Source organism: Lissotriton vulgaris, chromosome 12, assembly GCF_964263255.1.
Source record: "Lissotriton vulgaris chromosome 12, aLisVul1.2, whole genome shotgun sequence".
Taxonomy (NCBI): domain Eukaryota; kingdom Metazoa; phylum Chordata; class Amphibia; order Caudata; family Salamandridae; genus Lissotriton; species Lissotriton vulgaris.
This window is the reverse complement of record NC_141700.1, coordinates 63,976,393-63,993,469: the sequence shown is the minus strand read 5'-3', so window position 1 is coordinate 63,993,469 and position 17,077 is coordinate 63,976,393. Positions and strand designations below refer to the sequence as shown.

General features: G+C 46.0%; 1 protein-coding gene across 6 annotated transcripts in view; it reads left to right on the top strand.

The window, feature by feature from the left end:
* Positions 1-10,877, top strand: part of NFIC (nuclear factor I C) — a 407,618-nt gene extending 396,741 nt beyond the window's left edge. For all 6 annotated transcript variants that reach the window (XM_086947141.1, XM_086947137.1, XM_086947138.1 and 3 more), the window contains one exon: positions 6,975-10,877. In XM_086947141.1, the coding sequence (XP_086803267.1) occupies positions 6,975-7,032 (58 nt within the window). In that variant the 3' untranslated portion in view covers positions 7,033-10,877. The remainder of the gene's footprint in view (positions 1-6,974) is intronic.
* Positions 10,878-17,077: the final 6,200 nt, after the last annotated feature.

The following is a 17,077-nucleotide window of genomic DNA, read 5'->3' as shown; positions in this document are numbered from 1 at the left end:
GTGTCTGAAAGATGTTATGCTAATGGGCCCCTCGCCTCGCGGGTCCGGGGCTCGCAGACACGGCCGGCCAGGATGGGAACCGGGGCACGGGGGCTTGGGAAAGTGGGCTTGCTTCAGTCTGGAGGGGCACCTGATCCGATCTTGGGCGCTGGCAGCTGGCACGCTGAATGCCAGCCTGCCCAGCAGCATCCTTTGGGGCCTTGGTGGCAGGGAGGTGCGGGGATGGTGATATGGAGGGGGCAACTGCGCCCTTTTGGGTCAGAGGGACAGGCAGGGCCGGAATGGCCGTTGCGGGCACCAGGCAAGCCCCTGGTGCGCCGCAAGGGTGGGGGCTGGTTTTTGGGCCCCTGGGGGCCGTTTTTGTTACAGGACCCTTTATTGCGAATAGGCCCTGTAACAAAATCGTCCGAAAACCGACCCCGGCAAAGAGCTTTGTCGCACCCCCAATGACCCCCTCCACCCCCAATGCCCCCCCCCTCCTGGGGGGCGGCCGAGCACTTTGCCTGGGCCGGTTTTTGTTCCCAGTCCGGCCCTGGGGACAGGTATTGTTTTGGGGCCCGAGAAGGTTCCAGATGCACCCTAGGGTCTCCAGATGCCCCCAGGGCCATCCGCCAAAATGTTAACTGTTTCAAAGGGGACCTGAAACTCCATCTTCTCAACAAATACTTTCCTGACCAACGTCACCAAACCTAGACTCCAATATCCGAACTGACTCCTCCCTCACCTGACATTCAAGGATAGATGGTGACCGGATTATGTGAGCCACCTTCGTTTTCTTTTTTCTCTCCCTCTCCTGCACTGTTTACCCAATTTTTATGTTGTACTTATACCTCTGTTTGCTTCCTTACCGCCTGTCTACTATGTAATGCATTTTTTCTTCTGTCCCTAAGGTGTGTATTTAAAGCGCTCTGATACCCACGGGTCAAGCAAGCGCTACATAAAACTTTTTAAATAAAAATAAATAAGTTACCACATCACTCCACACCAGTCAACTCCACTGGCTCCCCATACACAAACGCACTCAGTGCAAACTCCTCACGTACACACACAACGTGGGCTATTGAAATGCAACATGGGCTAACTCAGCAACCACATACACTTCCACCAATCCCCCAGGCACCTCCGCTCAGCCGGACTCCCCCTAGCATACACAGAAGTAGAGCCGGAGGTCTCACCCGTAAATCTCCCCCAAAACAAGAAACAACCTCCCACAGCCCACCAGAGCCTCCTCCAGGCTTCTGAGGTTCCACAAGAAGCGAAAGACCTGGCTTTTCCAACAATTTCACACCTGGAGACCACCGCCTACCCACCTGCGAAGTGCCAGGATACCCGCACAGGTCATTAGCGCGCTATACAGACGGGCGTAACATAACATAAAATCATGTAACCCCAGAGCAATCATTTTGGCGGGAACTCCCTTTCTCTGCTTTCTCACTGTTTATAAGTGTTATTTGCCAAGAAAAAATATGAGCATATGTCCAGCCTTTTGTCGCAGAGGACTTCATGGTGTCTCCTGTTTACACCAATTACAGACAGGAAGTGCTGATGCTCAATTTGTGCTGTGGTTGGAAGTGGTGGACCCCAGCTCTTGTTGTTGTGGACTCAGGCGTGTGTCTTTTTTAGCATCAGACTTTGACACAGAGCAAGCGAGGCCAATGCAAAAAAGGAAGATACAATGAGCAAGAGAAAGATTGGAAATGGAGAATGCAGGGAAGAAAAGGAATCTCCAAGAATCAATTATAGGGACAGCAAGTGCAGGGTGGAGGAAGAAGGAACCATGAGGTGGAGTTAAGAGTAGTTAGACAGCCTCAGGTAGGAGGTGCAATCAAGACTAGACTCCCTCTGTATTCATGAGATAAAGAGACAGGAAGTGTAGGGGTGGAAGAAAGAGACATGAGGTGGAGTCAAGACCAGGCAGCCTCGGTATTCATGAGATAAAGAGACAGGAACTGTAGGGGGTGGAAGAAAGAGGCATGAGGAGGAATCAAGACCAGGCAGCCTTGGTATTCATGGGATAAAGAGACCGGCAGTGTAGGGGGTGGAAGAAAGAGACATGAGGTGGAGTCAAGACCAGGCAGCCTCGGTATTCATGGGATAAAGAGACCGGCAGTGTAGGGGGTGGAAGAAAGAGACATGAGGTGGAGTCAAGACCAGGCAGCCTTGGTATTCATGAGATAAAGAGACCGGCAGTGTAGGGGGTGGAAGAAAGAGACATGAGGTGGAGTCAAGACCAGGCAGCCTTGGTATTCATGGGATAAAGAGACCGGCAGTGTAGGGGGTGGAAGAAAGAGACATGAGGTGGAGTCAAGACCAGGCAGCCTCGGTATTCATGGGATAAAGAGACCGGCAGTGTAGGGGGTGGAAGAAAGAGACATGAGGTGGAGTCAAGACCAGGCAGCCTTGGTATTCATGAGATAAAGAGACCGGCAGTGTAGGGGGTGGAAGAAAGAGACATGAGGTGGAGTCAAGACCAGGCAGCCTCGGTATTCATGAGATAAAGAGACAGGAACTGTAGGGGGTGGAAGAAAGAGGCATGAGGAGGAATCAAGACCAGGCAGCCTTGGTATTCATGGGATAAAGAGACCGGCAGTGTAGGGGGTGGAAGAAAGAGACATGAGGTGGAGTCAAGACCAGGCAGCCTCGGTATTCATGGGATAAAGAGACCGTCAGTGTAGGGGGTGGAAGAAAGAGACATGAGGTGGAATCAAGACCAGGCAGCCTCGGTATTCATGAGATAAAGAGACAGGAACTGTAGGGGGTGGAAGAAAGAGGCATGAGGAGGAATCAAGGCCAGGCAGCCTCAGTATTCATGGGATAAAGAGACAGGAAGTGTAGGGTGGTGGAAGAAAGAGGCATGAGGTGGAATCAAGACCAGGCAGCCTCTGTATTCATGAGATAGAGAGACAGGAAGTGTAAGGGGTGGAAGAAAGAGGCATGAGGAGGAATCAAGACCAGGCAGCCTTGGTATTCATGGGATAAAGAGACCAGCAGTGTAGGGGGTGGAAGAAAGAGACATGAGGTGGAATCAAGTCTAGGCAGCCTTGGTATTCATGGGATAAAGAGACCGGCAGTGTAGGGGGTGGAAGAAAGAGACATGAGGTGGAGTCAAGACCAGGCAGCCTCGGTATTCATGAGATAAAGAGACAGGAACTGTAGGGGGTGGAAGAAAGAGGCATGAGGAGGAATCAAGACCAGGCAGCCTTGGTATTCATGGGATAAAGAGACCGGCAGTGTAGGGGGTGGAAGAAAGAGACATGAGGTGGAGTCAAGACCAGGCAGCCTCGGTATTCATGAGATAAAGAGACAGGAACTGTAGGGGTGGAAGAATGAATGAATGAATGAAAATATTTGTAGAGCGCACTAGTGCCGAGGCGTCTTGGCGCTAGAGAAAAATGAACAGAACACAATGCATACCAGATTTAAAGCTGAGTAAAAAGCCAGGTTTTAATTTCTTTCCGGAACAGCATTCGATGCGTTACCTTTCTCAAATGACCGGGATTTGAGTTCCATAACTTAGCTGCAAGGAAGGAGAAACGTTTTCCTCCCCATCTTGCTTTCTTTATCTTGGGAAGTTTGACCAACCCGAGAGTGGCAGACCTTAGATCGTGCATTGGTGTATAACGGGAAAACAGGGACTGCACGTCCTCTGCCCCTCCGCCAAACACGGCTTTATGAACCAGGCAGAGTGGTTTAAACTCAACGTGCCGCCGTACAGGGAGATCAATGGAGTTGTTTTAACGCTAGTGATGTTTGATGGTGTTTAGGAAGGTTAAGCAACACTCTGGCTGCCGCATTTTGAATTGATTGCAGTTTAGCCAGTTGTGCTGCGCCAGCTCCTAAATACAGAGCATTGCCACAATCAATTCTAGAAAGAATTGTGGCAATTACCACTGTTTTCCTCAAAATGAGAGGAATGAACAGGAGGATCTTTCTCAGGCGTTTCCGCATAAAGAAACAGGCAGATGAAACTTGATTAATCGGAGCAGCCCAGTCCAGTTCTTTGTCAAACATAAAGCCGAGGTTTCCGGCTTTATTTGCTGGTGCTGGGCAGACCTCGGCTGAAGATGGCCACCACTGCTGATTCCAGATCAAGGTTTTGTGACTAAACTCTAATACTTCTGTTTTATCGGTATTCAATCTTAAAAAGTTAGAGAAGAAAGAGACATGAGGCAGAATCAAGACGACGCAGCCTTGGGATTCTATAACCCTGGGATTTAGCAACACAGGCCTCCTAAGAAAAAACTCTGGGTTCAGCACCCACTTTTCATAAATGAAGCACTGACCGTAAGGGATAGACTTTCAGTTCAGGGCTCTGCAATATGTCACTCACAAATGGGTCCAGCCGAGCAGAACCCTTGTAAAGTCTTCGTAAAGTCTTCGTTTCCAGTTCCCCCACCCCCTTCATGGGATGATGAAGTTTGTCCCAGTTCTGCTCCTTCTCCTCCAACTCCTGCCACAGTGGTTTGGAAACTTGCGGTGAAGTTCAACAATAAATTGTCCTTGAACTCCCAGGTGGACAGTGTGGTGGGGAGCTGTTTTGGACTCCTCAGATCTTTGAGAAAGTTTCTGTTTTTGCTCCTCCCACCTAGTGGCAGAAGATGGTAGTGCACGCTCTCAAAATCTTGCGGCTGAAGTATGCCAGTGATTTATACGAGGGTCTTCCATTGTACCCACTTCAAAGACTCCAATTTGTACATAATGCCGCAGACTGGCTTCTGCTAAATTTTCCGAAAAAATTAAATCCATGCGCATCTAATGGAATTGCATTGGCTGCCAATCTGGGAGAGAGTGAAGTTTAAGCAACTGGTGTTGCCCCACTATGCCCTTTATCTATCAGGTCCTGCTCATCTGGCCAAAAGACTCCTTCATTACCACCCAGCTGGAACTCTGCACTCATCGGATGTATTACTGGCAATAATACCTAAAACTAAGAGGAAGACTTGGGGGGGGGTACCTCTTTCTCTGCACCAGCCGCCTCCGGCTTGAAGGGTTTTCCTCTTTACCTGCGTGCTACTAAGGATGAATGTTCCTTCGAGCAGAACCTAACTTGGCTGTTTGATAGTGCCCTTCTAATGTAGTTGTTGGGTCAATGGCCGACAAGATTTTAGTGCCGGGACACTCTGTAGAGTAGCCGTGTGCTTTATACATTTGATTTGATGTTTTCACTCTTTGCCTTAAACAGTTAATGTCCTACCTGATTCAGGGCAAACAAGTGTGTACTATTTGGAATATAGTCCAGGTTCACCTGCAAGGTGACCATCATAAAAACAATAGTGCAGTTAGATTTCCATATACTACAGAGGACCATTTATACACTGTGGTTCTGCAAGTAATCTTAGGGAAGCGGCACTGGGGCTCACCTTCTTCAACCTGTGTGGTCTTAAGGATTTTGGTCCCGGAGAGGGAGTTTGGAAGGGCAGCCATTTTGGGGTAGAGCTCGCAGTTATGGGCTGGAACGGGAAGAAAACAAAAAGAAATAGGGACTTTTAGGCAGATTACAAACGTACCAGAGACTGGACATTACATTTGTTGGCAGGGATGATGGAGAAAAAGGCTGGTGAATAGACCTTAAGACTGAAAGGTGGATGAATAGGTGTACAGATGACAGGTGAAGGAACAGACAGGTGGGTAGACAGACCGGTAGACAGAGAATGAACATGAAATTGGTAAATGGATAGTTTCCTAGAAAAATAAACTGGAGGGGAAATAGATACAGAAAGAGCCAGAGGAATAGATATGGGCGGAGAGATAAACGTAGACAAACAGATAAATGTCAAGATAAAAGATGGACTAAGACAGAGAGGCCCATATGTGCATTTGGATGGATAGAGTAAGGGCCACCGATTCTGGTGGGCGGCTCACCGTCTAATTAAGAGATCACCGCCACCCCTGCGGTGATGCCTGTGCCTTCACAGGAGCCGACACAGTGAGTCCTGTGAAGGCATTCAAAGTTTGCTGCACGGCTACTGTTTTTAAGGTGGCAGCACTCCAAACTTTTATTTTTTTCATAAATGAACTTCTAAAATGGGAGTTTGTTTTGCCAAAAAAAAATATTAGAACCCACACCCTGGAAGTTTTCTCCCACAATATATGGGTCATTACTGTTTTTTTCCGTTCATGACAGAAAAAAAGGACATAAAACCATTTGCGCTAAATAGGCTCATACACATAAAACCAACGCTCCACCCAACACATGATGGAGAGGGTGGACAACGTATTTGGCAAGTGGGTTATTCCATTGCATTTGCAACCGAGTACCCTGTCCGCAAAACTCTACACAAGGCATAGCCTATTAGCGGATATGTGAGGGAGTTGGAGAAATAAAATGCTTAATTGAGGATTCATTCTTGATCATGATTAGGGCTCCCGGTTTTAAGGTATTTATGTTTTTTGACATTTCTGTCCGCATTTATCCATATTTATTCTTTGCTTATTATATCTGTATTTATCCATATTTATTTTGGGTTTTGTTAAAAAATGAATCTGAAACAAGTATACTTCTACATTTATTTAACCGATAAATTCACCCTCATGCCTGAACGCCTGACTGGTCTCAGTGATATAAACACACTCAGATGATAAAATATACACTTATAAGAAAACATGCACATTTTCGCATCAAGGTTGTGCATATCTACTTCTGTATAAGCCTCGTTACTAAAATTCCTTTCTTTTTTTAACCCAAGTACCTTTCAATCAACACAGCTATTGGCCTGGCAGTTGCGATTGACAGCTTGTAGAATCACTCAAAAATAAATACAGACCAAAAAATAAATGTTTTTCTGTCTATATCTTTAAAAATCAGTAAAAAAGGCAAAACAGGAGCATTAAACATGGCTGGCGGGTGAAGGGGTGAGGATTGGGTTAGTGGGAACAGTTGCTGGTCCTTAAGGGACTTCTGAAATAGATTTCTTCTCTTCCTTTAATTCTTGCTTCTAACACCACCATGTCCCTTGTGTCTCTATTTCCTACAGCCCTGGTACCTGGGTTAGCTCGGAGAATTACCCTGCTCCTGTCTTCTGGGCAGCCTGAGAGAGAGAAAAGCTAAACTGAACACCGAATAACATGACGACGAGCAGGCAGCAAGCACCAGCCGAAGGCAGGATGGCGGCTACAAGCGATGAACTGAAAGGGCACCGCTATGGGACAAACGCAAAACCACAATGCAACCAACCTGCGAGGAAGACGTGGAGGGGGAGATGAGAGGAGTAACGGAGGAGAATCCTTGGTGGAATCGACAGGAATCGTTTTTTTTTCTACAATAGACATTTGAAAGCAAAATCATTTGCAGCTCTGCATGATTCGCCAGGGGTGATCGCCCTCTGCTCTGCGCCCAATCTCCTTCAAGGTATTGACGGCTCCACTCCGGCTTTGGTGCATCTTGGCGGTCCCATCAGGCTTTCCGTACTGGCCGAGGCTCCCTGAGACCCATGGGCCGCTTCACCCATCCTCCATTCCTGGATCCCTGATTATTTCATAGGGTGAACAGGTCTGCCAACCTCCCAATCTCCCCAGCATCTTTGTCTCCTGATGGACTGCAAATCGAATTCTCTTTGTCGCATTCGGCTTCTTGCTATTAGGACGGTCCAGTGAGGATCCGCTTGGAGTTATAGGCTTGGTTTCTGGTTCGTTGTGTCTGCGGAGTGCACTTTAACCTCCTCGACGCGCTTGTAGCTCCTACAGCGGATGCAAAAGACGAGGGGTGCACTTCACGTTCTTGAGGGGATCTAAAACTTACTATGTTGTGTGCAAGGGAAAGTAGGGTTTTGGGGGTGCATATTCTTCAATGGTGGCTATTACCATGCAGGGATTTGGGAGAGGTTAGAAAACTCCTTTTACTTCATGATCGCCCCATTGGAAATTGTACCTGTGTCCAGGATAAGATCAATGAAACAATTTATCCGGGAGGGCATAACTTCAAGTGTCTACTGTGCCATGGAAACCCCTTGGTCTGTACAGTGAAAGATGATTCAAGGGCTGGGAAGATGTGTAAAGGTGAAGGTTCTGGGTCTGAGTCACGAGGGCAAACAAGGGCAAAGTGTGTTGCTCCAGTCGCCGCGATATAGGTATCCATTCTTCATCCAACAAGACAAAAAAACATACGGGAAGGTTTAAATTGGGCTGATGGTAAACAACTGCAGAAGTTAAACTGTCCTTAGAGGACAGGGGCTTGCTTTGGGTCAAGGGCTGTCCTCATGGAGAGGAGAAACATCTGGCCCAAAACAAAGTGCTGCATCTGCAGAAAATTGAGTCACTGCTGCATATGATGAGTTAAACCTCGCCTGCAGTGCAAGCAAACAATTTGAACAACTTAACATTGAGTATTATTAGACTCAACCAATATCTATAGGTAACATTTCAAATTCTTACTAAAATTATTTGATGCCTTAGAGGCAATACTGCCACATGCCCCCCCCCCCCCCAAATTTGTTGAAGAACAAGTCAACTTGCCACCACCACCAGTCGTTGAGGTGCAATTCTATTTTTTCTTCAGGAAATTAGAGGGTAAGCTTTGGTCTTCTAGGGTCATGTTGACAATTGGCACATCACTCTTTTAAATTGCCACTAAAATGGCCAGCTGGGTGAAATTGGCACTTTCTACTTCTGCAAATAGCTTTCTAGCGGGCACTGGCTATGAAAAATGTTTTGGCGTGCTCTCTTTTCTGCACACAGCAATCCCAATTTCAGCCTTCTCTTTATGGAAAGGTTTTTTTGGAATGAGAAAATCCTTTCTAATGAACAACAGAGGCCCAGTAACAGTTTTTATATGAAAATTCATCTCATTTATATCTGTAATTTGCAGAATTGAAAAAAAAATAACCATTTAATATCTTGTTGGATTTTGAAGAAAAAAATATCTATTCGTCTTGCCCTTGAAGTCGCCTCTCGAAGCTGCCACTTGGCGTTGTAGGGTGGGACATGGGATTGGCATTGCCGCTCATTAACGAAAACTGGCAGCATTGTGGTGGGATGGTGGGCGGATCTCCGCTGTGTGTCATATGTATCAAATCACGTGACGGTGGAAACAGTCTTGTCATCTGGCAAGCTGTTGACACCTGTTAACAATAATGGGTGTTGGAGGCAGAAAATACATGCCTTCGCCCAGGGCTCCTCTTCACTTGGGCGGAGCCTTCTGTGATTGGATCCGATTGGATGCAGAACCCCACCTTTACACACTGCAGAGGATGTAACTTTTCCCATAAGGATAATATTTTAATTTTTTGTTGAGTTCTGGTATCTATTAGCCAACACCCATACGACTGGTAAGAAAGGGGAGGGTGTTGCGAAAAAATATAGCAAGACAATGCTCGAAGTATATGTGTTTCTCTACACATTTGCGTACATTGTGAACAGCTACAACAAACTGGAAATAACCGAGAAGTGTTGAAAATTCAACGCGATAGAGAGTTTCGAAGATCCTGCCCCCCATATTTCTGGTTGACACAACATCTGAGTCTGGAAAGCAAGATCCCTTTTATATCAGTTCTCTAAATCTCTATATTCCATGCCTTAAAATTGAAGACCTGGATCTGGAATGTTGTGGTCTATAAGCTGTGCGAGCGCAAGGAGCACCGGCTTGGCTGTGCGTTTCGGCCAACACTTGCCTCCTTGGGTTCGTGCCTTGGTCTGGACGAGGGAGGGAGAAATAGCTGTTCAAGGGTAGGAGAGATGTGCCTGCCTGCTCTCCCCCCTCTTTGAGTGCCTGGTGAGGAGCAAGGGTGTCCTTGAGTTGTGTTGCACATTCTTGAGATGGACATGCACTTTTGTGGGTAAAGGGGGAGGGGGGACAAGGGAGAGCACTAATGTTTTTGTTTTGTTTTGTTTTTTAAAGAAAATGTGTTCATGTTTGCGGGATGCTAAGTCAATCAGTGCTGTTTTGCTGGCTGCAAACCCAGGTCAGTCACAAAGTTAATGAAAACAAGCATAGGCTAATCACAGTGTAGGCACACGAGCAATTGTGGCAGACCTCATGGCGTGAGGATAAGCTTCTGTCATGGTAGATGCCCTAACTCCAGACTACTGGGGACATATGAATGTGGTCCCTGATCATGCAGGGGTACAGTTCCAGATCATTTGGGACAGGTGTGTGAAGTTATGGAGTTTTTCTACCCTCTCAAGGCTTGAGGGTAATGTAGTTCTCGGACGCCTGATGCACAAACTGAACTCTGAACTGGCCATACCTACCCCGACTGACCCAGAATTATATAGTCTTCCTGTGGGTTTCAGCAAAAGGAGTAGCCGCTGTGCTTGACTACGCTCAGCACACCTACTGTGCCGGAACCTGTGCTTACAGAGGTGCAGAACTGAAATGGCACAGACACTGTGATGAGTATGCCCTGGAAGAACTACAGAACAAGGTGGATCTAGAGCTATCTGAGAATTTTTCGTCCCTGGAAAGGCAGAGGTGCACTAGAGTTCATTGCTAGAGCTGTCGTAGGTCCTTGGACAGGGAATTCTGGAATTGAGAGGTGAGCACTGAAGACGATGGTGGACTTTCACCGGCAGTGCTGTCTAGAATCCTAGCACTTGCTATGTATTTGTGTCAACTGGTGGACACAAACCAAGCTATACCTGGACACTGGAGGACATGGAAAGGCTGGTGTAAATAAGCTAAGACTCAAAGGGTGTCACACACATTGGAGTAAGGTTTTTAGTGAAGACACACTCAGTGAAAATCAACTTCTTAACTAGTGCCTCTTTTTTACTAAGTGTTTCAGAATATCTTTGTGGTCTGAGACTATGGTTTCATTTTTCGCTTCTACAGCGGTGGATATATAGCCATACAACCGGCCTGCTCCTCACTTATTTTAAAGGCAGGACCAATGCAGTCTCGATCAGTCCTGGTCAAGTGTTTTCCCAAATGAGAGAAATCTCAAGATAGCATACCCCCTTCAGACGCAAACCGCATTCACATGTTGGAAACTTGGATAGCAATCCACGCTTACAAGGATGGAATCCAGATTGCTTCAAAGTACAGCTGTGTTCTCTGAGAGCACTGGAAGATGATGACGTCCAGGCATCCATGTGCTTGTACGATGCAACACATGGGTCATACAGAGATACTGGCCGATTGCACTGCGATACTGCATTGGAAGGCCAATACGATGGGGTCTAGTGCTAGGGCAAGCACTGCTTTCCCTAGTAGTAGTCTGGGTCATGGTCAATGTCAATAAGATTAGATCACGCTTTAACTTCTTCCAGGTCAATTGTGATGTCATCAAACGGAGACGCAATGGATTCAATTTCAGGATTCCTTGTGGTCAGTTATTGGGTTTTATTAGGATATATTCTGCTCTTGTCCCACAAAACCAGACTACAGAAATCCGTGCCTCTTTGGGACTCAATATCCACTAATAGAGAAAAGGGCTTCATGGAAGAATCTTCCCCAGATGTTGAGTGCCAGGAACAGAAAACACAACACGTGTGAATATGATGCGCTAACTAAAATAAGGGAGTAAAAAAGACCAGCACCTGAAATGGCCGAGCTTTGTCTCCTTCCGCGCCTCTTCCTCCCTCTATCGTCCAATCAATTTCAACTCAAACCCATGTAGGGTGACCTGGGAGTTTCATTAATTAGTACTCTGTTGACTTATGCCTCATGTGAAAGCTGTAGTCGTGTTAAATTTACTGTACCACTGTTTGCTGTTGAAGCCTATCACTGACAATTGAAGGGTCAGGATTGGTTGTACTATGGAAAACCTTATCTCAGTGCCGGAGGTCTTTTCTCTTACATATTCGTGTCCCAGCTGGAAAAAAGTCCAGCTCGCCTCTCTCCACTTTTCTTAAAGTCTTCTCGAACCCTCTTCGCCCTCCAAAATTAGAACACTAAACAGCACTTAACCCTTTCATTGCACCCATCGGCCAATGGGCATCACGAGCACTACCTCCGTAGTGCTGCACAAGTCCTTTGGCCAATGCGGCCCTGGCCACTTAATCAAACCTCCGCACCGTGGCGGAATTCGCTCCGCGGTTAAGCGGTTAAAACTTCGACTTACTCTTACATCTCGCACCAGTAGCACTCTTTCATCATGACCCTCGCATTGCCATGAGTGCCTACAACTCTAGCCAGAGTGGCACACCGATAGGACAAGACCACATAGCTCCCTGCAGCTTTTACTGATGATAGCTTGGCCACGCCACATGAATGGGGCAACATCTACTCGCGTCCCAATAGCACTTACAGAGTTCATCTGTCGAATGAGGCAATCACCCACAGCATTGACTATCTCAAAGAGTAAGCTGCTGTGGAGCAACACTGTAAGTGTCGCAGATGAACATCCCTTATTTGTCGCCAGTTTCTTCCTTTACACTGGCTCTGTTTCTACGTGACTGTCCTCGACTGTGTGTTTGTGTGTGTCAAACGTATGTCCTGCATCCCAGCAATTGGTCATGCGTGACACGGTAAGAGAAGGCTCAAAGCCAAGTCAAGAGTGATTTTCCAGACTCTTTGGCCAAGAAATGATAACTGATGTGCCCCTAGAAAACCCTAACCCTACTCTTCCTCCACAATCTGCAGAAGTAGGTGCATCAAAACTATTGTGGTACTCATCCCGGGGTGCTAACAGACATGGCAAAACACGGTCAGAATTGCATGGTGCTTTATTAGAGAGCTGGTGTTTTCCTGAGCTCCAGAAATCAGCTGACTCATGCATGGCAAACAGTGAAAGTCCCACCCCCTTTCCAGGTTTTAACCCCCAGTCCTTATCATTAAACAGAGAAAAATCTAAAAAAAAAAAAATAACAAAAAGAAAACTAGAAAAAAGACTCCAAATTTGCACGAATTTTGATACCACATCATGTGCCTTGCCTTCTGACGATAAATATTAACCACTGCACAGATATAGCTGCATGTTCTGACTCTGGCAAAAAGAGGACATTTTGCCATTTGTACAGCCACACAGTGTGAAAGTTGCTGAAATTGCTTCATTTGAATTTTTCAGAGCTATTTCTGCCATATTTTAGCATGGCATCAAGGCGGCTCCAGCTGCCCGTGGTGATGCATTGAGGACGCGCTTGATTCTTCCGAAAGCTCCACATTTTAAATCAGGCATTTACTCAAGCAACGCTAGCGGCCATTTAAAAAAAAAACTTGGTTTGTGAGTTCCCGGTAGGGATTACGAGATATGCCTGCATGCACTTATGCCTTAATATCCCATCCTCAGAATTCAGAGGGGACAAGTGCAGGCGACGCAGAAGTAATTTCAGAATCATCAGCGGATACTTTCCTCGCTACGCTTGTTTTAGAGTTTCCGACTCAACTCTATCAAGCACAGGATTATGCGTCTTTAAAAAGCCTTCTCATAATGACCCCCTTATTAACTTTGACAATAAAACCTTCTAGATTGAGATGTCCATATATTTCCAATTGGGAATTGATCCTCCTTGATGGAAAGATGGGTATGTTCTGTCTCATGGTCCCCAAAATTAGAGTCGATCAAGGAGTTTGCTTGGCGACTTCATCGTGTGACTGCCTGCGTCAGTTGCCTGTTGGTCACTTTTCATCTTTCAACCATCTCAACCTAGATAGTGGTCCATCCAAAAGAGAATTTTGTTTGCCACTGGGGTCTGATCTCAGCAGTCCAAAAGACCTGCCTTTTTTATTGCTCTTCTATCTAGTTTCGCGTTTGTCTTCCAGAGAGCTGCAGGTATAATACGGATTAATATGCAAAACTAGTTGTGTCCGTTCCGCTGACTGATCATATCAGAAACAAATCATTGTGAGGCACATCAGAATGCTTCCACCGTGTTCACACAAGCAGTGAGCGCCTTCTCTTTTTCTTGTGGAGAAGTGTGACTCAATGGTTAGAGCGGCAGACCCTGATGCAGAGTTCTGGCCCGGGACCAGGGTTCAATTCCCGCCTCAGCGGGTCTTCTACTCAATTTCTTTGGACCTGATAATTCTCGCCTCGGTGCCTATTCTAATCATGGGTCCCACTCTGCAACTCTGGGCAATAGCTTGCTTAATCTCCACAACGGCCCCAACAGCGCTGGTATGCCTGGCTTCACCTTGGGGGTGGCCCAGGAGTGGCCATTTCACAGGGAAAAGCCAGGAAGGGTTCCACAGCGGTATGCGTACAGCGGCAGGAAACCCCGTTGGGTTATAAGTGCGCTTTACAAGTGCAAATTTATTTCATTTCATTAGAGGATGGCACAGATGAGATTGTTTTCACCATTTCTAGGTTGTGCAATGCATGAGTAGAAGTGAGTATTTCAGGCCACCTCCCACGTAAGGTTCACGTGGACACCTCGTGAGGTCCATGAGCCACGTAATTAATTTACATTCTGCCAGCTTCACAAATCCACCCTTCTAGATATGTGATATGTGAACATTCTGTCAAAGAAGTAACACACCTTAAACATCTGACCCTAAATCCAGATATTGAGGCTTTCTCTTTCCTTAATCTTTTCTGCTTGCTGAGGCCTCTTCACTGGCCTCCTGGCACAAACCAAATGTTTTAGCTCAGTAAGTCTTGGGCAATCCCAGCAAACTCCACCTACTTTCCCATTGGAATTGTACTTGCTGCATGAGATAGACACCCCAAAAGAAGGAAAAAGAGGGTATTCTCGATGCTTTGCCCATTAGTATGGGCTAAAATTGTGGTCTTTTTTTGGGTGGACATATTTCCCACTTTCAGAGACCGCTCAGCATCAAAAGATATTCAACTTTCCATTGTCACGGAAAGTATTCACAAGGTAGAATTACAATTTTCTACTGGAATTTGACAGAATTCATACTTTGACAGCAAAAAGAGTGCTACTCAGACAGACCAGCTGGTTCAGTGAAAATTGTTCTCAAATGATTTTTGGGTGAATCTATCAGCCCTTGATTTAAACATTGACCCACAAAATCATCAGAAAAGTAAAGCCCGGTCAAGAGCAAGGAAGTTGTGAGAGGACCGGTACGAAAAGAGAACCTTTGAGAAAGCATATAGTACGGAATCAGTGTATAGGGAGTTTGGTTGTGTTTCCAACTCACTTCTTTTACCCTCTTCCTTCACCTGGATGAGCAGAAGGATGGTGAAAAGAGAAGGGTGTAATGGAGCTCCATTGATGCGAGGCACAATATCTCCTGTCATCCGCAGCGACATAGGCGAGGCGATGCTATGGTGTGTATCCTGCTTCTGATTAAACCCTATCTTGTTCCTATGGGATCCATCTGATGATACAAATCTGAACCTATTATTGTACAGTTTCCATACGTGTGGTCATATGTCCCTAATGGTGCACAGATTACCCAATTAGTGCATCCCTTGCTAGAGAAGCAGCTGGTTGTCCTGTCAGTTGTGCAAAGCTTTCATGGATTGTACTCATATTTTTTGTAACTAATTTTTGCATCTTTGTATACTTAAAAAGTATAGGCAACCAACGAAAGAGAATGACGTCTTAGAGTGTCACTCCATTGACTATGCGAGCACTTGTATCCTTGTCCTAGACGAGGCGAGGAAGGCCTCCTTCTACTGCGAGGAGTCACTCCTCAGGGCACCTAACTGTATGTCCACCACTTAAAGGAAAGCAAGCGTGTACCTCTTTCTAGGTCCCCACAGCCTTTCCTTCCGTAATGGTGGCACGCGCCTACCTACATCGACGTAATGTGACATACAGGGAAGCTCGAGCGCCCCTCATGAAATGAAGGCAATTGGGTGTCAGCGTTTTTTATTTTTTAATATAATGTGTGAGAAGTTTTGTAGGAATGCTGAGAAGGCGTTAAACGCATTCATTGTTCCTAACTGATTGTTTGTTTTTTTCCTTCAATTTTCTTGTTAATGATCCACTTTTCTATGATGCTAGGCAAGATGGGGAGGGCTGTGAGAAGGATATGCATGAAAAGGCATTTGAATTCCAAGGTCTGCGTTCCTATGGCTCCCCTTTCCTCCATTCCCCATGAGAACTTTTTTATGCAATGTACAGGTTTTTTTTCTGCCAGAGCAATGCAATGCTGGTAGTTAGATGATTTTAAGAAAAATAACAAAATTAGAAAATGTGTTTAAAAATATTTAAAATAATGTGTTGAGAATGATGTGATGGTGCAGAAAGCTCACAGTGGCTCAATGAAAGGCCCCAACGCCCGTTTTGGTACCCTGCATGTGCGAGACACTCATCCTGAGAGGATTGTTTGCTCCTCAGATCACCCGTAAACCTGAATGCGTTGTTACAGCAACACCAGTATTTAAAACATGTTTAGGAAAACCAGGACCTGATGCTGGTACCCAAGCCCTTCATGGTAGACATTGCAAACAAAACGCGTGGGTAGTAATCGGATTGGCCCATACACTGGTAGCCTTCCAGTGATTCATGCTTGGAAAGGCAGTGCTTTTTGAAAACAAAGATTTCCAGGCCTGCATTACCACAAGGAAAGGCACAGAAATAAAACTATGGTGTAGATCTGTCTGAACTGGTGTATCGAGGCCATTGATGATGTCCGAATCTCCCATCCGCCCTGTTCCGTTTGTCTTAGACACTTGCTCCTATGTGGTGGGATTCCAAGTGGAAGCTGCCTGCCATCACCCAAGTCAGGGGCCTCTGGTGAGAGGACCGTATCAGATCAAAAGGCCTTCTGAACTTTTAAAAGTCCCTTAGATTATATTTGCAATGGACAAGCAGTGTGTGACAGTATATTCTTGCAGCAGCCTAATTATGTTTACTGTATGAGTAAAGGTCTCAAGATGCTATTGTAAAGTCCCATCTGCTCATCAGAATGTATGACCATGCTTAGAGTCAGAACCTGTGGACAGCAACGGCTTCCGTGGTGTTTACCAAACCTTACTGGTTTCTGCATTACGCTCAATACTCTCCAAGAATCACTTTCACGTCCCTGCTTTTGTTAGCGTTTTCTTGCTGAATTACTATCCGGGTCACATCTTAATCACATCTCCCCAACTCCCTGTCTTCGGAAACAATTTTTTTGTATACACTAAATGGGCCAGCCGACACGTGCTGCTCTCTGTCTCAAGATATGGGCCATAATCCCACTTCTGACACCATTTTCTTCAGATACAGTATTCTGGAGCACTGCAGCACAATAGCACTTCGCTTCCAGTCCTCCGGTACTGAGGGCTCTGGTACTATTCCTTGAACT